At 42.2% G+C, this 26,423-nt stretch overlaps 1 protein-coding gene across 1 annotated transcript in view; it reads right to left on the reverse strand.

Moving 5' to 3' along the window:
• The window catches only part of robo3 (roundabout, axon guidance receptor, homolog 3 (Drosophila)), a gene marked incomplete in the record, with an annotated part of 138,740 nt that overhangs the window by 71,052 nt on the left and 41,265 nt on the right, over positions 1 to 26,423 (reverse strand). The window contains 1 exon segment of the mRNA XM_034232726.1: positions 889 to 1,046. Coding sequence (XP_034088617.1) covers positions 889 to 1,046 — 158 coding nt within the window.

A 26,423-nucleotide genomic window follows, 5' to 3' on the forward strand; every position in this document is an offset into this window, starting at 1 on the left:
GATGTAGAAGAGACATGAAGAAGAGGGGACACATGTTGATGTAGAAGAGACATGAAGAAGAGGGGACACATGTTGATGTAGAAGAGACATGAAGAAGAGGGGACACATGTTGATGTAGAAGATACATGGAGAAGAGGGGAGACATGAGAAGAGGGGACACATGTTGATGTAGAAGAGACATGAAGAAGAGGGGACACATGTTGATGTAGAAGATACATGGAGAAGAGGGGACACATGTTGATGGAGAAGAGACATGAAGAAGAGGGGACACATGTTGATGTAGAAGAGACATGAAGAAGAGGGGACACATGTTGATGTAGAAGAGACATGGAGAAGAGGGGACACATGTTGATGTAGAAGAGACATGAAGAAGAGGGGACACATGTTGATGTAGAAGAGACATGAAGAAGAGGGGACACATGTTGATGAAGAAGAGACATGAAGAAGAGGGGACACATGTTGATGTAGAAGAGACATGAAGAAGAGGGGACACATGTTGATGTAGAAGAGACATGAAGAAGAGGGGACACATGTTGATGTAGAAGAGACATGAAGAAGAGGGGACACATGTTGATGAAGAAGAGACATGAAGAAGAGGGGACACATGTTGATGTAGAAGAGACATGAAGAAGAGGGGACACATGTTGATGTAGAAGAGACATGAAGAAGAGGGGACACATGTTGATGGAGAAGAGACATGAAGAAGAGGGGACACATGTTGATGTAGAAGAGACATGAAGAAGAGGGGACACATGTTGATGTAGAAGAGACATGAAGAAGAGGGGACACATGTTGATGTGGAAGAGACATGAAGAAGTGGATTTTGCATAATAGGTGACCTTTAATGATGCATTTGGGCTAAGCAAAAATGAATAAATCAATACATACAGTGATCCTCTCATCTCTGTCGTTGACCCGGATGTTGTTTCTCTTCCAGGAGATGGTGGGCTCGGGGTGGCCTCGGGGGGGGATACACTCCATAACAGCCGGCTCACCTGCTGCCACCACCACATCACTGGGCGTCTGACGGAAGTCATCTCTCAGGACTGGGGAAACCAGAAGGGAAAATACATTGTTAAAATATGAATAAACCTCTCTGTTGATGATGCAGTCTTTAATCTGACTTTGCATACATGTATCCTGTTTTTTGTATATACTAAAATCTAGCCTTCTAAAATCATGAAGGCCAAGCAGGTGCAGATTATAAATGATGATAATTCCTCAGTGTGACACAGAGCTGATTTACACAAAGCAGGACAGGACAGTGCTATTGATAGTGCATGATATGAATTTAATATCATGTCCCTATAGGCAGCAAAGCACATCAATAAAGAAGGCTCCTAGCTGTCACACACACAAAGAAGATGACATTATTCAATCTGACCCCCTCAACCCACACACACACACACACACACACACACACACACACACACACACACACACACACACACACACACACACACACACACACACACACACACACACCACACACACACCACACACACACACACACACACACACACACACACACACACACACACACACACACACACACACACACACAAGTCAGTATTCAATAGCACAAAATAATCAATGATATGAACCGCAGGAGGAAATATGTAATCCACAAAAACTCTCCTCTGTTTTCCTTGAGGCTTGTCTTCTTTCTGCAGTCTACATTGTGTGGCTGTGTACCTGAAGGCATTTTCTTCCAGGATTTTTCTTTCTCTCATTCCAGTCACCAAAGCTGTGTGGCTTCTCATATTACAGGTATGGATGATGCTATTGTGTTCCCTAATGATGATCTGACAGTGTACCAGGAAGAGGCCACAGCCCCCAGGCTCAGTGTGGCCTAAGCCCCCCCTCAGACGCACAAAGGGGAAAGACCATCACACCCAACCATGGTTTCTATGGAATCTATAGGGCCTCAAAAAGTTGTCATAACTGATCTGAAAAGCACCGCCAGCAACACAAATAAATCACATCACAATCTTTCCCAAGCAATTATTCAAAAAAGTCCAAGGGCAAGCATCAAATGGTAAAATTATGTGTCAAAAAATTCACTAGTCAACATGTATGACTAGAAAACTGGTTGCACGTACATGTCAATAGTAAGTCATTGTGTTGAACTAGAGAGAGGAAAACCACAACTAGTGGGATGAAAATATCCACTAGTTTAAGAAAAAGCCATACATGTTGAATCAATATCTAACTAGTTGCATACAGTTGCTCACTAGTGCAAAAAAAGCCAAACTAGTTGAAGGAAAGGTCTTACATGTAAGAAAAATGTGTAACATGTACGGTCAAAGTTTATAACAGAACCTGACTAGTGAGAAGAAATGCCCTCCACTAGTTAACTAGTAAGAAAAACATCAGTGTCACTAGTTTACTAGTGACTCCTCTAAGGCCTCACTAGTTAACTAGTGAGATAAAGTGTGTGTAACTAGTTAGCTAGTAAGGTCAAAACAATTGTATGGCAAGCCATTTGAGTATTTATTCAATTTCCTTGATATCAGACGGCAGCGGACTATGGCAAGCCATTTGAGTATTTATTCAATTTCCTTGATATCAGACGGCAGCGGACTACACTAGTTGGCTCTTTGATTTCACTTGTTAGATATATGGTCAAACTAGTCAGGCACTCTGCTTTACTAGTTGAATAAAACATTTCACTAGTCGCTCTTTTTCAGCAACTAGTGGCACTTTTGTCCGACTAGTTAACACGTATGCCTTACTAGTGACGCCAGGAGCAGCACTAGTAGCACCAAAGTCCCAACGTGTAAGCTTTTTGATGAACTAGTGGCCCTCTGACCGTACTAGTGACCCTAAAAGTCTTACAAGTTAACTAGTGCGCTGCAAAATCTCTGACATGTTAACTAGTCACACAAAAGAAGCACAACTAGTTAACTAGTGGCAAACATTTGTCTGCACTAGTTAACTAGTCGCACCCAGAATCACTCACTAGTTAACTAGTAAAGGCAAAATGTTCACTAGTTAACTAGTTGACGCCTCTTTTGACCTTACTAGTTAACTAGTGGGGCTCAAAATGTCTACACGTTAACTAGTGAACCCTTTGCCTTTTACTAGTTAACTAGTGAGAGAAGTTTAAATTCCACTAGTGAACTAGTGAGGCTTAAAATGTTCACTCGTAGCACTAGTGGATCCCAAATGTGCACTAGTCACACTAGTTGCACAGAATGCTAATGAGGAGGAGGGGAAAGAACGCATCAAGGTCTCCTATTGGCCCTAAGCTATAGAGCGCCACCCAGCCCAAATAGTTTATTTAAGAGCTTAAATACACAGTGTTTTAAAATATGACCATATTTACACAAATATAAAACAAAAGTATTTGTGTTATTATGATCATATGACTCTTTATCAAATTAGGTAAGAACATTGAAGACTTTCTTAAAATTAGAAAGTTGCCTTAGGACTGCAGACACGAATATAGATCCTCTTTAAAACATTGTATTAAGCTGCAATTTGAAAGGTGCTGGATTATAATGGCATTGTGATAAAAGAGTGACATTATTGATGGATTGAAAGAGGAAGTAACCCTCTTCGGATCACAGCTTTGAGAGATCGCCGTGACTTCCGTAAATATTAGTCTTGGCAAATATGGAGAGGTTGTTTATCTTCATACGGATCTATCGTTACCCTGATTTTAAGATCTGTCCAGTGTTTCTGATTTATTAATGAGCACCGCTTATAAAATGTCCCACGTTCATATACTTTTGTGTCTCGAGTGCCGGTGTTCTCACACACAAGCGTGCACACATTCGCACCAACAAAAACACACACACAAAGCGGAATATAGCAGAAGCAGAAACATGTATATTTCTAGGTAAAACACACACTGACTGACTTCCCACGGACAATATGTTAACAGTAGGCACTAAATACCCGACTGATGCAACTCACGTCTTCAAGACGTTACTAAAAACATCGCAGGAGAACGCCCCCTCAGGCTCTCCCTCACAGAGCTGAACTGACCAATCAGAATCTGGGTCCCGCCTGCTTCATTTGCCTATGGCTGACTAGTTAACGTGTTGGCCATATGAACGGCAACTAGTTAACTAGTGGATACCTATTGCAGCTTACACGTTAACTAGTGAAGGCAAAATGTTCACTAGTTAACTAGTTGAAGCCTGTTTTGGTCTTCTAAGCTGACTAGTGAGGCTCAAAATGTGCACTAGTTAACTAGTGAGGTCCAAATTGTCCACTAGATGCACTAGTACAATTGTTTTTACCTTACTAGTTAACTAGTTACACACACTTTATCTCACTAGTTAACTAGTGAAGCCTTAGAGGAGTCACTAGTGAACTAGTGACACAGATGTTTTTCTTACTAGTTAACTAGTGGAGGGCATTTATTCTCACTAGTGAGGTTATATTATAAACATGTTAGTATGGCAAGCCATTTGAGTATTTATTCAATTTCCTTGATATCAGACGGCAGCGGACTACACTAGTTGGCTCTTTGATTTCACTTGTTAGATATATGGTCAAACTAGTCAGGCACTCTGCTTTACTAGTTGAATAAAACATTTCACTAGTCGCTCTTTTTCAGCAACTAGTGGCACTTTTGTCCGACTAGTTAACACGTATGCCTTACTAGTGACGCCAGGAGCAGCACTAGTAGCGCCAAAGTCCCAACGTGTAAGCTTTTTGATTAACTAGTGGCCCTCTGACCGTACTAGTGACCCTAAAAGTTTTACAAGTTAACTAGTGCGCTGCAAAAGCTCTGACATGTTAACTAGTCACACAAAAGAAGCACAACTAGTTAACATGTCAGAGATTTTGCAGCGCACTAGTTAACTAGTCGCACCCAGAATCACTCACTAGTTAACTAGTAAAGGCAAAATGTTCACTAGTTAACTAGTTGACGCCTCTTTTGACCTTACTAGTTAACTAGTGGGGCTCAAAATGTCTACACGTTAACTAGTGAACCCTTTGCCTTTTACTAGTTAACTAGTGAGAGAAGTTTAAATTCCACTAGTGAACTAGTGAGGCTTAAAATGTTCACTAGTAGCACTAGTGGATCCCAAATGTGCACTAGTCACACTAGTTGCACAGAATGCTAATGAGGAGGAGGGGAAAGAACGCATCGAGGTCTCCTATTGGCCCTAAGATATAGAGCGCCACCCAGCCCAAATAGTTTATTTAAGAGCTTAAATACACTGTTTTAAAATATGACCATATTTAAACGAATATAAAACAAAAGTATTTGTGTAATTGTGATCATTGTATATCAAATTAGGTAAGAACATTGAAGACTTTCTTAAAATTAGAAAGTTGCCTTAGGACTGCAGGCAGGAATATAGATCCTCTTTAACACATTTTATTAAACTGCAATTTGAAAGGTGCTTGGATTAGATTAGCATTGTGATAACAGAGGGACATTATTGATGGATACAACGAGGAAGTAACGCTCTTCGGATCACAGCTTTGAGAGATCGCCGTGACTTGCGTAAATATTAGTCTTGGCAAATATGGAGAGGTTGTTTATCTTCATACGGATCTATCGTTACCCTGATTTTAAGATCTGTCCAGTGTTTCTGATTTATTAATGAGCACCGCTTATAAAATGTCCCACGTTCATATACTTTTGTGTCTCGAGTGCCGGTGTTCTCACACACAAGCGTGCGCACATTCGCACCAACAAAAACACACACACAAAGCGGAATATAGCAGAAGCAGAAACATGTATATGTCTAGGTAAAACACACACTGACTGACTTCCCACGGACAATATGTTAACAGTAGGCATAAATACCCGACTGATGCACCTCACGTCTTCAAGACGTTGCTAAAAACATCGCAGAAGAACGCCCCCTCAGGCTCTCCCTCAGAGAGCTGAACTGACCAATCAGAATCTGGGTCCCGCCTGCTTCATTTGCATATATAGGCTCACTAGTGAACGTGTATGGCCTTCACGTTCACTAGTGAGCCATATGAACTGCAACTAGTTAACTAGTGGATGCATATCGGTCTCCTATTGGCTCTTAAGATAGACCTCGCCCATCAATCTTCACAGAAGTTCAAACACAAACATGGGAACCGTAATATGTGATTTTCACAGAGCATGCGCCCCTTAAGCCCCGCCCCCGAGCTCCCACTCTCGGCTCAGTAGAATGAATGGAGACAGAAAATAAATCGAGATTCGGCTTTTAGTGCATTTTACAACTTTAAGGACTTAATGATTATAATAAGGGCTATCAAATAGTTCATACTGAATGAACTTTACTTTTGAAATGATTTCTCACAAAAACCTTTCTAAATTATAGTAAATTATTAAAAAAGTTTTAGTCAATACGTTTTTCTGCCTAAAATAGTTGAAATTAGGGCCGGGACTTTAACGCGTTAATTAAGATTAATTAATTACACAAAAATTAACGCGTTAAAAAAATTAACCCATTTTAATCGCACTTATTTTGGCACCGCGGAACGTTTATCACTGGATGAGTTTCAGGCGTACCGATTATACTGGAGCACCAACTAACGTTCATGACTTCAGACAACAACAAACCACAGTGAACAACAGTGGGAAATGTTGTTTTAAAAAAACGGACGGATGGAAGCGTCGATAAGAGCACGGTTATGTGCAAATTATGCAAAAAGGAATTCGCATATCACCGCAGCACATCAAGCCTCAAGTATCACCTCAATGCAAAAACATATAGCAGCTAGCGTGGAAGCTAGCGTGGACGTTAGCCTCTTTTATCGCGTTCACACCAAAAAGAGCCGGTACTAAAATTAGTTCATGAGAACCTTTTTACCCCCACGAAAGTCCCTGCTAGAGAGCAGAGAGCTGCTAGAGAGCAGGGACTTTCGTAAGGCTCTCTTGTGAGAAAAGAGCTATATTTCTGATTGGCTGGGCGGATTGCAAACCACGCCCCGTAAAACTCCCAAAAAGTTTTGTGAAGCCGCCATTTTATTATCCTCGCATTAGCATTATTAGCATTAGCCCAGCGCAGAAACGCAGAGAGACTAACTTATGGCAACACAAAATAAAACATGGGAGCGGTGGAGATGAGGAGGTGTCGGCGTTCTGGCGATTTACTCGGAAGGCTGCTGGGACTCCCAGCAGCTGCTACTGAAGCCAGTCCCCAACTCCGGGGACTTCCGGCCGGGGACTTTGGGCGGCAGTATACGCCGTGAAGTGGTTTGCGGCCTGCCAGTAAACCCAAAGCAGAAGAAGAAGAAGTGACGTCAGCGGCTTCATTTGCCTAATCCTCCCCCAGGTTCAAAGAGTTCTCATGAACTAAATTCTCATGAACCTTTGTGGGAAAAGTACTGCGGTGTGAATGCGCCTAATGGTATACTAAAATCCATGTAAAAAAAAATTGCTTCTCACTGTTCTTAGGTCAAATATGTATATGCGATTAAAAATGCGATTAATTTCGATTAATTAATTACAAAGCCTCTAATTAATTAGATTAATTTTTTTAATCGAGTCCCGGCCCTAGTTGAAATTGAACGTAAACTATATGAAACACCAGATGCATGACAATTAACCCATTTGTGCCCGCTATTTAAATTGACTTTGGTTAGTTAATAAAGATATTGATATTATATCTATATATAGCATATAATTGATGCAGTCTTTCTGAACACTTTTTGAAAAAGATTCTGCAAATGAAGAATATTTCAAATGTTCTGCACAGATAGTGCCCTAACTTACAGCAGTTGAAAAGATTTGTGGAAGGATAAATTCTTCATGGGCTTCAATGGCTCTCTAGATAAAGGGCGTTGTATGGTTGCTTGTATTATCCTCAGATAGTGGTTTGTTTAAATAACTAGTGACATTTTAATAAATATTGCAAAAAAGGGCTCCAAAAAAGGCATATAACCTGGCCGGCATAGCCAGTGTGTATTTCTTCAAGCACCACAAGATTCAGGGTGCTGGAGGCGTTGACTGGGACTGATGGAAGGATGAGGCTGATGAGACTGAAGAATCTGCGAGGAATGAACTAGCGGCTGAGAAATAATCATATATTAAAAGATAGCAGCTTCATAAGAAGCCAACAAGAGTGACAGAGTGTGTCAGTGTGCTGAAGGATAGACCAGCTAGCCAGACTCTAAAGACTTTCCAAGGTGTACAATTCTGCTGCCGGAGTACTGACTGGAAATATTGCTGATATCATGTCCACCATATCCTCTTAAAATATTCTGTCCAACAATATCAGTCTCATGAAGAAAGGTTTTTTAACGCTTATTCAAAATAGCAGAGAAACATGCATTCTTGTTCTCAGGAGGGGACATTGACAGAGGATTACTGGAAAAGTACATAGTAAGTACTTCATAGTACTTGTGGGGGTAGTTTCAGTAGTACTGAGTCCAACAGGATCAATCTCACGAAGAACTAATGGAAACAAAAAAGAATTCCCTCATCAAACTTAGCAGAAGTGGCTTGATTTTGTTCTCAGCAGGGGACTTTGACAGAGGATTTCTCAAAAAATACACAGTAAAAGTACTTCCATGTATTGTAAGTAGTAGGCTAACTAATACAAAGTCAAACAGTATCAATTTCATTAAGAACTAATGGTAAAATATAATTATATTTGTATCATTCATCAAAGACAGCAGAAAACATGCATTATGTAGCCTACTATGGAAGGGACTCTGACAGAGGATTACTCACAAAGAACACAGCAAAAGTACTTCATTTTATTTCTGGTAGAAGTCAAACTAGAACCGAGTCCAACAGTGTCAGTTTTCTTAAGAACTTGTGGTAAAACATATTTGTATCACTCCTCAAATATAGCAGGAATGAAGAGCAGCTGATTTGGAGTTGACCGCAGTGCAGAATCACTGTATAGTTTAAATCTCCTAACAATGTTGTCCATTTTAGACAGAGGCTGATTATATTTACAGCCCTTAGTTACATCCATTTTCTGGGCTCAATATGTGTCATGGCCGTTTTCGTTGTGATCGCTAAATTCACCTTGTTTCCCTTTGTTTATAATATTATCACCGCTTTTGTTTTGAAATCACTTCCGTGAGATTCGCCCCTCGCTCCAATGACCATTAGACCATTTAGTAAGGTAAGAAGCAAAAAGGCCTCTCAAACGCTCTTCCGTTTACGTGTTTAATAAAGAAAAACAATTGGACGGTAGATACACGGATTATCATGGCTCAAGATCCTGTTCTTGTTTAAGATTATTCTAATGTGTGTATTTAACATCCATATCACTCTTCAAAACTGAAACAACTAAAACATTTTTTTTAAAGCATTGTAGGCCTAAAGCTCCACGTCAGTGACCTATATTTTAATTTCTTCCATCAAACTTTAAAAATGGCAAACAGCATGTTTTTAAAGATGTAATCTTTTAAGAAACAAAATATCAACTTTGAACAGAAGGGTTTAAACACACGTTTTTAATGCAAATAAACTTCAACTTATATATATATATATATATATATGATATACATCATATATATACATACATATATATGCAAGTATTGCTAATGCAATTGTTTTTTAAGTTTTTGTACATAGTCTCAAATGTTTAAATTGTTTATGGAAGCATTATAATTTAAGACTGATAAATTAACACTGAAACTACTGTTTTTTTTGCATTAAGTCATACTGGGATGTTTGCTGAAATTGATTGCATGTGGTACAGCCCTACTTAGAAAAAAAATCCACCAGCCGCCACTGCTTATAAGGCTCTTCACTCAGTTTGGACACTGACCAATCAAAATCTGGGTCCCGCCTGCTTCATTTGCATATGGCTGACTAGTTAACGCAGGGGTACTCAAATACAAATCTTAAAGGTCCAAAATAAATGTTTCAATAAGACAAAGGTCCGTTTATCACGGTCATTCAAACTTTTAAACAATTACAACAAGATTCTTAACACGAGGTTGCAAAAACAAAAATAATCTGTATGCAGCAGTTTTCATTGTTATTGTGTCTGTGCTTGACCCCTCAGAGTCGCAGTGTAAGAGCTGCACAGTTATGAATAAAGGCAGCTGCACCCTCTTTCATTCAGCATTCCCATTATTGCTTTATAAATGTATTCCCCCTTGTGCGTCCACTGAGGTTCGTCAGGCCCAACACATCTTCAACAAACTCCCCCTTTGCCTCATCATAAAAACTCAAAAACACCAGCAACTGAGCATTGTCAGTGGTGTCAGTGGACTCACCCACAGCTAAGGAAATGCACTGTGCATTTTTTATTCCATCACAAAGCTGATGAATCAAATCACCAGCCAGTATTTATGTTCTTCTGGTTGCTGTGGAATCTGAGAGGGGGATTTGCTTGATTTTACCTGTTATTTCCTCTTTTTGTTTGCCTTCAACATGGTCTCCATCACTTCAGTCATGCATTCTTTTATACTTCAGTTATTATCCAGTGGAAGGTCCTTACCTACTGGCCTAGTTAAATCAAAGTGGTTACTTTTTTTTGGCTGGGCAGTGTAGTTTTACACACCGTCTTATTTGACTTTCTCAGGACTTAAAACAGTTTTTTGGGGGCAGACCCCCTCAAAGAAAAAAATATATTTACACACGTAAGGTCATCATCTTAATAGTTTTGTATGCTCATCCGTGAGCAGAGCATCAAGTTCACATGTCTATTACAGCTGAATGCGGCGATTACCATCTTGTTCAGCGAAACGCCTCACAAACGTATTAAGATCAACAGCTTTAGTGCGTTTTGATTCAATGCTGAGTACAGCCACACTGACAGTCTCTTCTCTGTCAGTGTAGACCGCAAATACCTCATTCCTTCAGTGCTTGGGTCCGAATGCTTCTCGTTTTGCGCCGTCCAGTTCAAAATGAAATCGCCGCCAATCGTATGTCCACGCTCGCGCCAGGACCGGGGGAGGGGTTACATGACGTGCATCTTGTGCTGCATTCACTTGCACTCGGACATTAGAGAGTTTCTCTCATAAATGTCCGATGAGCCACAACTTTTCTTTCAAAACAAAGCTGCCAACTGGGGTGGCAAGGCCTATTTTTAGGGTGTCAGTTGCCACCCCGGTAGGTGAAACTAGGCTACTAGCTACAGTACAGATGGAACTAGATGAGCTGTTAACTCTCGCTCTGAATGTATTTATTTAAAATTCTCGCTCTGACTTAGACAGGTTGAAAGAGACACACACATTTTTCCCACCCGCATTCCGCGAAGACCCGCCCTACTGTGCCTCTGATTCGTAGATTGTTTGGGGGGAAAAAACGCTGACTGAATGTGATTGGACCAAAGCGTTGACACACACAGGTGGAACACAGTGGAACAGTCAGACATGCAGAGCGCTGTTTGCAGTGGACATAGCGGAGAATTTTGACTCGTTGCGAATGCGTTGTGGCGATGTCTCACATATAATACAGAGAGATAATACATATGAAAAGTATAATTTGCTCAGAGTCCGGAGACAGTGGTGGTTCGGTCCGGATCCGGACCGGAGTCCGTAGTTTGAGGATGCCTGAGTTAACGTGTTGGCCATATGAACGGCAACTAGTTAACTAGTGGATACATATTGCAGCTTACATGTTAACTAGTGAAGGCAAAATGTTCACTAGTTAACTAGTGAGGTCCAAATTGTCCCTCAATAGTCAGCTTGCAAGTCCAAAAGAGGCTTCAACTAGTTAACTAGTGAACATTTTGCCTTCACTAGTTAACGTGTAAGCTGCAATATGCATCCACTAGTTAACTAGTGGCCGTTCATATGGCCAACACGTTCACTAGTGAGCCATATGCAAATTAAGCAGGCGGGACCCAGATTCTGATTGGTCAGTTCAGCTCTGTGAGGGAGAGCCTGAGGGGGCGTTCTCCTACAATGTTTTTAGCAACGTCTCGAAGAGGTGAGGTGCATCAGTCGGGTATTTAGTGCCTACTGTTAAAATGTTGTCCGTGGGAAGTCAGTCAGTGTGTGTTTTGCCTAGAAAAATACATGTTTCTGTTTCTGCTTTGTGTGTGTGTTTTTATTGGTACGAGTGTGCGTATGCTTGTGTGTGAGAACACCGGTGTTGCAGTATAACTTGAGTCATGACAACGGGTGACATTCTATTATTTTCGTCATAGGAATCCGGGGCGTGTACATTCAGGACCCATTGTTGACTTACCATGTCGATCGCCTCGTTTGTCGTTTACGTTCATCTTTTGCTATATCTGCCTTCCTAAGATCACTTTGATGCACATTCAGTACTCGTATGTGAGGTTGTGGGTGAGAGGTGGATATCGTGACGCTTACAGGGAGGTATCGAACATTACAAAGTAGGTGACTGTGTGGATGCCTGTTCAAAATATTGCAAACTTGAATAAATCATTTAAATTATATATTTGTGTCCGACTTTCATTTGTACATCGTTCTTAATGTGATGTATAGTAGCTTTGATAGCTGTCCATACCTTCAGACAGCCTAAAAGTAAAACACAAGTTGTTTATTCACAGCCCGAACGCTCATCGAGATGACTGGATCACTCATGACAAGTTGTGATCAGCTCCGATTAAATTGTGATATAAATTCTGTAGCTATTCTCCAGGGAGCCCGTTTTTTTAATGAAATACCTGTATCCCTCTCATCACAACAAGACTCTACACTGTGCAGGAAAAACAATTACATAGGCTACATGAAAATAACCTTGATGCATGGGAATGAATCACACAAACTATCTTCCGTGGCTATACTGATGTCACAGTAACGGTCAACCACAGAAACGTAAGTCCTGCGGGGCACACGTTGAATACATATAAAACATTTGTACATCGTTCTTAATGTGATGTATAGCTCTGATAGCTGTCCATACCTTCAGACAGCCTAAAAGTAAAACACAAGTTGTTTATTCACAGCCCGAAAGCAGCATCGAGATGACTGGATCATCTGCAGTGTTGGGCAAGTTACTTCCAAAATGTAATACAGTACATTACAGTACACTGTCTTTTTTAAGTAATAGGCTACGTTACATTACAATATTACTGTCTCTGAAATGTAATGACATACACTACTTTTATATTAGCCTACTTTCGATCACAAATACATGGATCCTGAGATTGAAGCTCAAGCCGGTGACCAGTGAGATTGTTCTAACAATTTCCAATAAATGTTATTCTGAAACATAACTATCACTGTTGTCTTTCCTTCTATAAATGAAGCCAAAAATATGTCAAGCTGGCGCTTAGCCCTCCAAAAAGTGCATGGGTGCAACTTAGACAGTTAAGCATTTTATATCAGTGGGTCCTCATGGTGCAGCACGGAAGGCAGACAGAATTGCTTAGACACAGGTGTCACATGAACTTTAAATGTTCTGGAAAGTTCCTTATACAGCTTTAGCCTTTTTTATCTCTCGAAGTCCCTAAGTGACACACACTGAACAGTCTGGTGGGTTATGGTCCTTGTCTTTTGCTTTTGTGTTCCCATAACAACATGTCCAAGATGTCCATGTGCCAGGCTAATACATGTGACAGAACTAGCTACATTTGGAAAGGTTTTTTGTTGCTAAAGGTAACATTCAAGCCATTTAAGAATAACAATGCTTACATGACATGTCATTTGTTAAACATTAAGCTGTCTTCAGCTCTTTTCTGATTCTGATTACATATAACTTGTTGTAGAAACATTTATTGATGAAATTGATATGAAACAAATGCCATAAATATTGCTGTGACACTGGTGTCACATCGGGACTTTAGCCCTAAACATTCACAGTAAACCCGGAGTGACATATATGCACAATTACAAATATGATTATGATCTGCTCAGTTAATTTAGCTGATTCAATTATATTTAGTTAACATATTCTTTATTATTCAATTCAAAGTATGTTCAAACAAATGTAAACCAAAAAATCATCCTCATTAATGAAGTTATAAATAAGAGTTACTTTACCATTAATGCCCAATGTGACATATATGTCACATTTCAGATATTTGACACTAGGGGGGGTTACTTGTCAGAAATGTGTTCTAGGTGGTCTATTTAGTCTAAATGACGTTCCCCTTAATTTCCCCAAAAGTATAAATGGGTCCGGGTTCTTATGGGTTAAACGTATAGGCTTAAAGCATGGCTTAAAGGCATAATAGAACTACTGTATTATATGTATTCAACTTGTGCCCCGCTGGACTTACTTTTCTGTGGTTGACCGTTCTGTGACATATCTGTATAGCCACGGAAGATAGTTTGTGTGTTTCATTCCCATGCATCAAGGTTATTTTCATGTATGTAATTGTTTTTCCTGCACAGTGTAGATTCTTGTTGTGATGAGAGGGATACAGGTATTTCATAAAAAAAACGTGCTCCCTGGAGAATAGCTACAGCATTTATATCACAATTTAATCGGAGCTGATCACAACTTGTCATGAGTGATCCAGTCATGTCGATGAGCGTTCGGGCTGTGAATAAACAACTTGTGTTTTACTTTTAGGCTGTCTGAAGGTATGGACAGCTATCAAAGCTACTATACATCACATTAACGGCCCGTCTACACTACAGGCGTCGAAAAAGCTTGAAGCTGGGCGTGTCTGAGGCTTGGCGATTTTTTGCGAGCAACGCGACCAACAACCAATCACATGAATCTCCCGCCCCCGACATACAAAGCAATAGCAATGTTAAAACGAAGTCAACTGGATATAAAATCCCCAAACAGGCGAAAACCTACCAGTTTCACCCACTGTCTCTGCCACCTCCCTCCATGCCTGGTTCCTCCGGTTTGTATCCCGGTAGATGAACAGAGACTGATCATACAGCACCGGGTGATTCACTACCGCTATAATGAATTTTCCCTCAATTTTTTTGAATATGAGGAAATGACCTGCGTAGTCTCTCCCAGCATACACGCGGTTTAAGAACGATGTACAAATGAAAGTCGGACACAAATATATAATTTAAATGATTTATTCAAGTTTGCAATATTGTGAACAGCCACCTACTTTGTAATGTTCGATACCTCCCTGTAAGCGTCACGATATCCACCTCTCACCCACAACCTCACATACGAGTACTGAATGTGCATCAAAGTGATCTTAGGAAGGCAGATATAGCAAAAGATGAACGTAAACGACAAACGAGGCGATCGCCATGGTAAGTCGACAATGGGTCCTCAATGTACACGCCCCAGATTCCTATGACGAAAATAATAGAATGTCGCCAGTTGTCATGACTCAAGTTATACTGCAACACCGGCACTGGAGACACACAAGTATATGACCGTGGAACATTTTGTAAGCGGTGCTCATGAAATGAATAAAGTAGAAACACTGGGCAGATCTTAAAATCAGGATAACGATAGATCCGTATGATAAACAACCTCTCCATATGTTGCTTTTAGACTAATAATTACGGAAGTCACGGCGATCTCAAAGCTGTGATCTGAAGAGGGTTACTTCCTCTTTCTATCCATCAATAATGTCACTCAGTTATCACAATGCCATTCTAATCCAAGCAGCTTTCAAATTGCAGCTTAACTACATTTTAGTTTTAAAGAGGATCTATATTCCTGTCTGCAGTCCTAAGGCAACTTTCACATTTTAAGAGAGTCTTCAATGTTCTTACCTAATTTGATATACAGTCATATGATAATAATAATTGTGTTTTATATTTTTGTAAATATGGTCATATGACTATTTTAAAACAGTGTATTTAAGCTCTTAAAGAAACTATTTGGGCTGGGTGGCACTCTAGCTTAGGGCCAATAGGAGACCTCGATGCATTCATTCCCCTCCTCCTCATTAGCATTCTGTGACTATTGCACATTTGGGATCCACGAGTACTACTAGTGAACATTGTAAGCCTCACTAGTTCACTAGTGGAATTTAAATGTATCTCACTAGTTAACTAGTAAAGGGCAAAGGGTTTACTAGTTAACGTGTAGACATTTTGAGCCCCACGATGATGATGATGCATTTTATTTATATAGCGCTTATCACAACTCAAAGACACTTTACAGTATGAGGGAGGGTAGACAACAAGGACAGGCAAACAAGTATGTACAAAATAAAAAGGCAGTCAAGAGGAAGTTGATTGAGAGGGGGGGGCTTATGGGTAGACAGAGTTGAAAATATGTGTTTTGAGGCGGGACTGAAAGACTGTGAGGGACTCAGAGTCACGGAGATCTTGGGGGAGGGAATTCCAGAGCCTAGGAGCTGCCACTGAGAAGGCTCTGTCCCCAAAGCTGCAGAGTGTGGATGTAGGAATGGATAGGAGTCCGGCTGCGGTGGATCTGAGGGACCGTGGGGGTTGATAAGGAGTGAGAAGGTTTGTGAGATAAGGGGGGGGCCAGATGGTGGAGTGCTTTGTAGGTGAGGACCAGAATTTTGTAGTTGATGCGATGGGAGACAGGAAGCCAGTGGAGGTCTTTGAGGACTGGGGTGATGTGATGCCATGATTTGGTATGCGTGAGGAGACGTGCAGCTGCATTTTGAACCCGTTGGAGTCTGTTGAGGGATGTAGTGCTGATCCCGTAAAGAAGTGAGTTGCAGTAGTCAAGGCGGGAGGAAATGAAGGCATGGATTAGTCGTTCGGCTGCGGGGCGGGTGAGAGAGGGTAGGATTTTTGCAATATTTCGGAGGTGGAAAAATGAGGTTTTGACTGTTTGGCGGATGTGAGGTTCGAGGGAGAGGGTGGGGTCAAAGATTACGCCAAGGTTGCGTGCCTGATTGGAGGGGGAAACAATGGTGCCATCGATGGTGAGTGTTATGTTAGTGACCTTGCTGAGGGTGGATTTGGAGCCGATTAGGAGGAGTTCTGTTTTGTTGCTGTTCAGTTTGAGGAGGTTATGTTGCATCCAAGTTTTAATAGCTGTCAGACAGGAATCGATGTGGGTAAGGGGTGGGTTATGGAGGGATTTGGTGCTGAGGTAGATCTGAGTGTCATCAGCATAGCAGTGGAAGTCGAGGTTGAAGTGGCGGAGTATCTGACCGAGGGGGAGGATGTAAATGATGAAGAGGAGGGGGCCAAGTACTGATCCTTGAGGAACGCCTTGGGTGACTGAAGCTGTGGCAGAGGAGTGCTTTGGGAGGGAGATGAAGTGGGATCTTTCAGTGAGGTAGGACTGGAGCCATCTGAGTGCAATACCTTCAATACCAATGTCCCTGAGTCGGGTGAGCAGGATGTTGTGGCTCACGGTATCGAAGGCTGCACTCAGGTCGAGGAGGATGAGAATATTGAGGGAACCAGTGTCAGCAGAGGTGAGGAGGTCATTGAGGACTTTGACGAGTGCAGTTTCTGTACTGTGGTGAGGACGAAATCCAGACTGAAGGGGTTCATAAAGCTGGTTGGTTTGGAGATGGCAGTGAATTTGTTTGGCTACAATGCGTTCAAGAGTTTTTGAGAGGAATGGTAGGGTTGGAGATGGGGCGGTAATTAGTGAGGGAGGAGGGATCAAGACCAGGTTTTTTGAGAATTGGAGTAACGGCAGCAGTTTTGAAAGCAGAGGGGACAGTTCCATGGGACAGCGAGGAGTTGAAAAGGTTAGCAAGATAGGGGCAGAGGACGGGGAGGTAGGACTTCAGGAGAGGAGTGGGTAGAGAGTCAAGGGAGCAGGTTGTGGGATTTGAGGAACCGATCCGATGGAGTATTTCAAGTGGGGTAACCAGGTTGAACTGGGAAAGGCGGCGCTGGGGAGGAGGAGTCAGGAGGTCAAGGGAGATGGGGGGAGAAATGGTAGCGGTGGAGGTTGGGGGAGATGCTTGTATATCAGATGGAGCTGAGAAGGAGTGGTTAATGGCGTTCATTTTGTCTGCGAAAAACTGGAGGAATGAGCTGCAAGTAGCGGAAGTAGAAGTAGGGAGGTTATCAGCACGGGCTTTGAAGAGCTTGTTAACTGTGGAGAAGAGGGTCCTGGGGTTACGGGAGGGGTCAGTGAAGATGTTGGAGAGGTAGGCAGATTTAGCGGCAATAAGAGCATCTTTGTATGCATTGAGATGGATTTTGTAGCTTATGTAATGGACTGTGAGGGATGATTTCTTTGAAAGACGTTCAAGTTGGCGGCCTCGCTGCTTCATTTTACGCAGTGCGGGTGTGAACCAGGGTGAGGAGGTCTTGAAAGTAACAGTTTTATTTTTGAGGGGGGCTAAAGTGTTGAGGGAGGTGAGTAGGGTGGAGTTGAGGTGGTTGAGCAGATCATCAGGTGAGCTGAGGGTTGCGTCCAGGGGGAGATTAGACGATAGCAGTTCGGAGAGATGGTTGGTCAATGGAGTGTAGATTACGGAAGGTGATGTTTCTGGGTGGGCAGGGGTTTTGGGAGGGGGGGGCAATGGTGAATTGTATGAGTTTGTGGTCAGAGAGGGGAAATGGGCAAGGGTGGAGGTCAATCACTGGGAGGTTGGTAGAGCAGACGGGATCAAGAATGTGTCCTTTGTCATGGGTGGGGAAGGTGACATGTTGGGTGATAGAGAAATTGTCCAGTAGGGTTGTGAATTCGGATGCCAGGTGAGGTGGGTGAGTCACGAGTTAACTAGTAAGCTCAAAAGAGGCGTCAACTAGTTAACTAGTGAACCTTTTGCCGTTTATGTTATAAACTTTGACCGTTAACTAGTGAGTGATTCTGGGTGCTACTAGTTAACTAGTGCAGACAAATGTATGCCACTAGTTAACTAGTTCTGCTTCTTTTGTGTAACTAGTTAACATGTCAGAGCTTTTGCAGCGCACTAGTTAACTTGTAAGACTTTAAGGGTCACTACGGTCAGAGGGTCACTAGTTAATCAAAAAGCTTACAAGTTGGTGCTGCAAGTGCTGCTCCTGGCGTAACTAGTAAGGCTTATGTGCTACCTAGTCGGACCAAAGTGCCACTAGTTGCTGAAAAAGAGTGACTAGTGTAATGTTTTATTTAACTAGTAAAGCAGAGTGCCAAACTAGTTTGACCATATATCTAACAAGTGCAATCAAAGAGTCAACTAGTGTAGGCAGCTGCCGTCTGATATCAAGGATATGGAATAAATACTCAAATGGCTTGCCATAGATATCTCAGTACCAATATCAATAAGTGATATCAATGTAAAGACATTCCGCTCATGCCTCACTGTGCAGAAATCTGCAGCGCAGGTGAGACTGTGAGAAAGATCACAGAGAATTCAGTTACTCCACCTAAAAGAGTGCAAGTCATGTCAGAAAGCGGTGTCCTAGTTTACCCTCACAATTGCACTTCACAGACTTTTCAGGACAACTACTGAAATAGATGTTCTGTATGTGAGAGGAAAGTGCTTCTTCTCGATGTGACTGTTTTAAAACTCTTTCCAAACCATTCCAACAGGAGAAAGGCTAATATTCACTAAAACTGGATTTTATCCCCACATATTTGAATAGTGATCATTTTGCAATGTGTCTTAAAGCAGTATTTTCAAGTGTTTTGGTTACATTTGTCTTCAAAGCTCATATTGACCAAGTCACATGATTTGATGTTCACGTAAAGCGGCAACTTATTAAATCTCTCCTCTAGGCGATTTGTCCTCCACAGGATGGATCATGGAATGTGTACAGCACGCATTTGCATGTATATTTCATTTATGCACATATGTATGCACAGCGGGTAGAAACCATCGTGCATGCTTGAACATCTGTGTGGAAAAACACTGATGTTGCTGTAATGTCACATTGTCCTCTGATTAATGCCACTTAATGCTCCTCTAATGACAGCACAGGACATTATCATTACCATCCATATATCTATGTGTCCATCCATCCATACGACCTTACGGCCTGTCCACACAGCGGCGTGCGTTGAAGCTTCCAACGCTTCTGCCCATTCACTTTGAATGGGGTGACGTCACTTTTAGCCGAACTGCATCGTGGGAAGCGACGCGGAGCGTTGCTGGCGTGGCTCGCTGCAAAAGTTGAGCAATGTTCAACTTTTGACGCCTCGGCAGAAGCGTCAGCCAATCGAATCATATGCCAGTACAAGCTCTAGCCAATCAAACCGCTGCTCGTGTGTCAGGGGCGGGAGATTCATGTGATTGGTTGTTGGTCGAGTGTCAGACACGCCCGCCGGCAAGCGTCAACGCACGCCGCTGTGTGGACGGGCCGTTACACTCACACATTTCTTTATCTGTAAAACGAAAGTTTATGTGGGAAATGTGTTGTATCTCAATGTCAGGCTTTAAGCTGCATTTCCTCTTCTTGTGGAGATAATGAAGCTTCCTCTTTGAATTAGGGTGATTGTGGGTGTGTAAATGAGAAGATAAATCAGGCTGTTTGTTCCTAATCAAGGTCATATCAATGTTTAAGGAAGCATATTTCTAATTTCCTCATTAGCTAACGGACTCTGTGCTTCTCTTTGCCCTGAGAGGGATCAAATAGCCACTTATGGCTTCAGTCAGAGCTCCTTTCTTATGGCCAATTACTTAGCCACAGAGCATTTGGGGCTCTCCAAATCCCATTGGCCCTTCCAATCCTGGAATGATATTCCAGACCACACCCCTGACCTTATCTACCTGCTGCTGACATTTCCCCCCCATGACTATTCAAAGGAGATTACAAAAGCTGGCTAAATTGTTCAGTAACCTGTTCTATCACGCATAGTGGGGAGGGACATATGGGAGAGTGATGCACCCCAGGTCTGAATTACCATGGCGAGGGTTAAAGGCCCGCCGCCGTGACCTGTCACACACCGTTCTGAGACAGGGGCTCCAGGGGCCGCGATCTTTCCCATCATGCCCTGCGCACTCTACAGATCTGAGTGAGAAGAGGATGTCTAGAAGTTTATTAGGCACTGGCAATTACCCAGGAGGCCCTTTGGGGCCCATATTAAGTGGGAGCACTTTGACCCTTCCTTTAAACCCCTCCAACAAAGCCTCAGTAATCCCCAGCACTGGGCCTGCTTTAATAAGAGCACAGACACACAGTGACACAGACCGGGAAAGAGATAAGACCACAAGTGCATATATTTGAAATGTAGACCTCGGTTTGGAATCGAAACCCTGAAAATGTTGTCCTAAGATACATATGCACAACCAGAGAGAGACAATATATACCGTAAGACAATATCTGTCTCAGGAGGGATGTTGTTTTTATTTCCATTTTCAAGAAATGTCCAGCATTTTTTTTGCGGTATACGATAAAAAATATACACTGAACAAAAATATAAATGCAACACTTTTGTTTTTGCTCCCATTTTTCATGAGATGAACTCAAAGATCTAAAACATTTTCTATATACACAAAATAACCATCTCTCTCAAATATTGTTCACAAATCTGAAAAAATCTGTGATAGTGAGCACTTCTCCTTTGCCGAGATAATCCATCCCACCTCACAGGTGTGGCATATCAAGATGCTGATTAGACAGCATGATTATTGCACAGGTGTGCCTTAGGCTGGCCACAATAAAAGGCCACTCTGAAACGTGCAGTTTTGCTTTATTGGGGTGGTCTGGGTGGGTCCGAAAACCAGTCAGTATCATTACCCTAACCCTAACCCTAGGTAGGGTTAGGGTAATGTTGTGAATCGAGTGGCCTGTGTTCGTCGTCCATAACATACGCCTGCCCATACCATAACCCCACCACCACCATGGGCCACTCGATTCACAACATTACCCTAACCCTACCCCTCACACCAGATACTGACTGGTTTTCGGACCGCCCCAGACCCCCCCCAATAAAGCAAAACTGCACGTTTCAGAGTGGCCTTTTATTGTGGCCAGCCTAAGGCACACCTGTGCAATAATCATGCTGTCTAATCAGCATCTTGATATGCCACACCTGTGAGGTGGGATGGATTATCTCGGCAAAGGAGAAGTGCTCACTATCACAGATTTTTTCAGATTTGTGAACAATATTTGAGAGAAATGGTTATTTTGTGTATATAGAAAATGTTTTAGATCTTTGAGTTCATCTCATGAAAAATGGGAGCAAAAACAAAAGTGTTGCGTTTATATTTTTGATCAGTGTATATTATAAATTATATTATAATTTGTGCTTTGTTAAAATAAACTATAGAAATAGCTTGGGCTGTGGCAAATGTTAGCAGGCACTTTCCCAATACACTAAACAATAAATCATGAAAACAATTGTTGCTGTTTCTTAATAACATTTCTTGAAAACTCACTATTCCACAAAACATACTGTATAGTTTAATGGTACGACATAAAGTAATGTATATCATGAGATCTTAATCACCTGCTCCTAAACACAAGCACACAAGTATCAACAATAAGATATAACCAACATCAATCTGTGAGGGGTTTAAGTTCATCGTCTGGGACAGACTGCTGTCTTCTTTACACAACGACAAACACATTAGTCACATCAAAACAAACGACACCCAGATGCGTGGAGCATTTATCAGATTATTATGTAGGCTGCGTTGATGGATGTGCAAGGTGCAAATTACACTGAGTCATTACAAAAATTAAAAACTACCGGGTAGATAATCTAATCTGTGCCACACACAGTGCGTCATTGTATAGCAGCAACATTTATCTGTGACCGCTAGACTGGTGTGATTTACAACATGTGCAAAGAATCACGACCCTGCCATATATCAGGGCTTCATTTGAGCATTTAATTGGACATAAAAACACCTTTGGGGCGAGCTCAGGCTCACTTTTAATTAAATGGCTTTATCACTGTTGTTAATATTCCAGGAATAGCGTTTGTGTGTGTGTGTGTGTGTGTGTGGTGTGTGTGTGTGTGGTGTGTGTGTGTGTGTGTGTGTGTGTGTGTGTGTGTGTGTGTGTGTGTGTGTGTGAGACAGCACCCCCACAGATATTCCCTTGGCAGGCAGAGCTTGTGAGTGATGGTGGGAGGGGAATCAAGAGAAGCTTCCTGGAGGTCAGGCTCTGTTGTGGGGTATCGAGCTGCCCCCCCCCCCCCCCCCCCCCCCCCCCCATCCGTCAGCCTGCACCTTGTCCTGACACCAAGCAATCTGCTGTGGTGTGAACACATGCACAAACACTCCAACGTTTTTGCTCTTCGGAATACATCCTTCCTTTCTTTTTCACAGGACTAGACGCATGCATCTTCTCTGTTCTCCCTGTAGGTATAGCCTGGTCCCCCAGCCCAACAGGGGCCCCCATCAGAAGCCCCCTTCTATCAGCCACTCTCATTACCCAGTGAACCCCCTCCGATCCATATCAACCATTGTACCATGATAAAATGCCCTGCCCAGGATATTGTGTGTGTGTGTGTGTGTGTGTGTGTGTGTGTGTGTGTGTGTGTGTGTGTGTGTGTGTGTGTGTGTGTGTGTGTGTGTGTGTGTGTGTGTGTGTGTGTGTGTGTGTTGTGGTGTTGGGAGGGTCTGGAAAAGGATAGAGGGGATGCAGGGGTCTCACAGTTGGAGACAGATGTCCGTACTTCATTTAAGCACCCCCCGCCCACCGATGCAAACACAGACACATGCAGGGAAAAACTGTCTGCATGCAAGACTAGCAGCTAAGCCTCTATACAGGCTGACTGGAGAATATAACCATGAAGTGTAACAACACAAACACACACACACACACACACACAAACACACACACACACACACACACACACTAACGCACGTTGAGTTTAAACGTATTATATCAACAGCTTTCCCATAATTGTATTAGGTTAGTTGAAAGCAATTGTATTACGTTGAAATAATACTTATTTGGTTACACTTAATATTATTGCTTTCAACTAACCTAATACAGTTATCTGAAATGTGTTGACATAATACATTAATTAAACACACACACATACACACACACAACAACAGTCAAGAAAACCCATGCCAGTTATAAATCAACATTTTCTGACAGCTGTCCTAAATGCCCCCTATATTCTAAAACAACAACTTGCTTTAAAGTGTGATTCCACCTGACTCTTGGTGCTGCTCAGAGTATGTTATGGCCTTGAGTAAATGTCACAACATGGTTCACTCTCTGGAAAAGCTCATATAGCCAACAGCGAAATAGAGCCGGCACTAAAGCTAAATGAATGGGAATCACAGCGGCAGGGCATTTCAATTACCAAGTCCATGGGTCCAGAAGGGTCACCTTCTCTCGACACACACACACACACACACACACACACACACACACACACACACACACACACACACACACACACACACACACACACAACACACACCACACACACCACACACACACACACACACACACACACCACACACACACACACACACACCACACACACACACACACACACACACACACACACACACACACAACAGTATATAGAGTATATATATATATATATACTAAGATTTTACTAATCCGGCCCACTTAACATCACATTTGGCTATACTAATATGAGATTGACACCCCTGATGTAGAAGATGTTCTTCTTTATGTTATTACTGTAGAGATCAGAAGTTTAAATTGAGAACAAAGAGAACAAATGTTTTTACAAATATTTCCCGACTAGAAGTTGTCAGAAACTCTCTGCAGTACAAATGAACATCGTGTATTTGCATAGATAAAGCTCTCCTTACAGCACTATCGTCAGGCATTCCACAAACAATTACATTCAGTTTAATATTCCTGCCATGTTCTGATACTGTTTTTGATGCTTTGTGTGTTATCACCATAGCTACGTTATGTAAAATACAGGCGTACATTGAATTAAGTGATAAAAATGAGAAAGCACAATCTCCAGCCCAGCCTGCAGTGCTGCTGGGAAAAAATAGATGAGGTTATCAGTCAAGGTGCCACGTTTCATGGCTTTTTAAGCGCTCATAAATGGCCTGGCCTGGCATTTCCACAGTGTCATGTCACACCAAGACGTGTTGAAAGAGGGTGGGGTAGGGGAGGGGTGGGTAAGTTAGGGGGCTATACTTGGCACTGGTGTAGCCTGAAGCAGCCAACATGACCGTGAGGCAGCCGTGGGAGGCAATCATTATCAACCACACACTCAATAGGGGTGTGTGTGTGTGTGTGTGTGTGTGTGTGTGTGTGTGTGTGTGTGTGTGTGTGTGTCATAATATGCTGAAGGACTAAGGTTGAGGATGATCAGGCCAACTTGAGGGCACCCTGTTAGCACGGATCATGTGACCAAAAGATTATATTTAAGCTGTCTCATGCTTTACCTTGGACTGCATGCTTCACAGTACATGTGGTAAATATTCTGTAAGTCCTATAAAAATAACTGTATGCTAGGAGGTCTCACAGGAACGCCACAGTGCTCCTTTCAACCCAAGGAAGGAAACTGGGAATACTTATTTACCTGTTCTTCCTTGGTAAGGGATGTAAATTAATTGAACTAGTTTCTAAATTGAATCTGTTCATGCACTAGCTACAAAAGCATGTACATGTTTTAGCTTCTCCAAAAACTCAGCAAACCTATCAGAGTGCTAATGCTGGATGAAAGACATGGTCTTTGAAACAGAATCCCTGTGAATACTGTGCGGCACTCAGTACAAATACATTTGAAAAGAACATTTGCCGTCAACATTTTTGTTTTTCTTTACACACTATTATATTATTTGTATATTAATGTGGCTCATCTGTTTCATCCAGGAGGTTCTATTAAAACCGAATCAAGGTAAAATATTAAAATATAACTTGAGGCATGATTAGGGATCAATGAGGAGTTCATGGCTTACAGAGAGCTTTTAAAGGCCTTGGCTAACCCACCATCTATTTTACTTGATCTTTATCCCTCTCCTTTTCCTTCCCCTGTTACACATGGATGCACACTGACACACACATGCACACACTCAAACAGGCCTGAGGCATGCTAAGAAGATTTGATTGTAATAGCCATTTTTCAGGTCAAGGGGGGGGCGGTGTTAAAGTACTACTCGCAGGCTAATCTTTTCACATTGATGCCCTTACCCAACCCTCCCATTAACCTGGTACCACAGAAAATAGCTCAACTATGTGCCAAGCCGAGATATAACCAGTATAACACACACACACACACAGTTTTTGGATCAGTGTGAACCCTGTGCAGATAAATGAATTGAATGAAAGGGTTTTATGGATTTGGAAACGGCAAAAGGATTTGGGGGTGCTGGTGAAGGAAAGAGTTATAGTAGGAGAGAGGTGTAGGGTGGATGTCTGTGATGAGAGATAATGCATACCATCAACACACACACACACCAACACACACACACACACACACACACACACACACACACACACAACACACCACACACACACACACACACACACCTCCCTATTTGCATGCAAATCCTCCCTCTCTGCTGGCATGGGGACTGTTCAGCAGTGTGTGTCCCAGCAGCAGGTCTCCTCCCGACTCTGAGCTGGTGCTATGCTCACCCACCCAGCAACCGTGGGTTAATCCATCGCAAACCTCTCCTGGCATGCCATGTCGGCCCTGTGAGTGTGTGAGAGTGTGTGTGAGTGTGTGTCCCAGTGCTTTTTCTGCCAATTTTTCATCTATGTGTTCCATCTCTGCAACTCCTGATGGGATACACATGACTCCCCCGACCCCTGCAACTTGCAGACTAAACTCAGCAGAGTATGGACTCTGTAATTTTCTGGGAATTAAAGTAACTGTGCAGCGGCTCCCCGGCTCTTGAGTTTTCCTCCAAGTG

Source organism: Gymnodraco acuticeps, unplaced genomic scaffold, assembly GCF_902827175.1.
Source record: "Gymnodraco acuticeps unplaced genomic scaffold, fGymAcu1.1, whole genome shotgun sequence".
Taxonomy (NCBI): Eukaryota; Metazoa; Chordata; class Actinopteri; order Perciformes; family Bathydraconidae; genus Gymnodraco; species Gymnodraco acuticeps.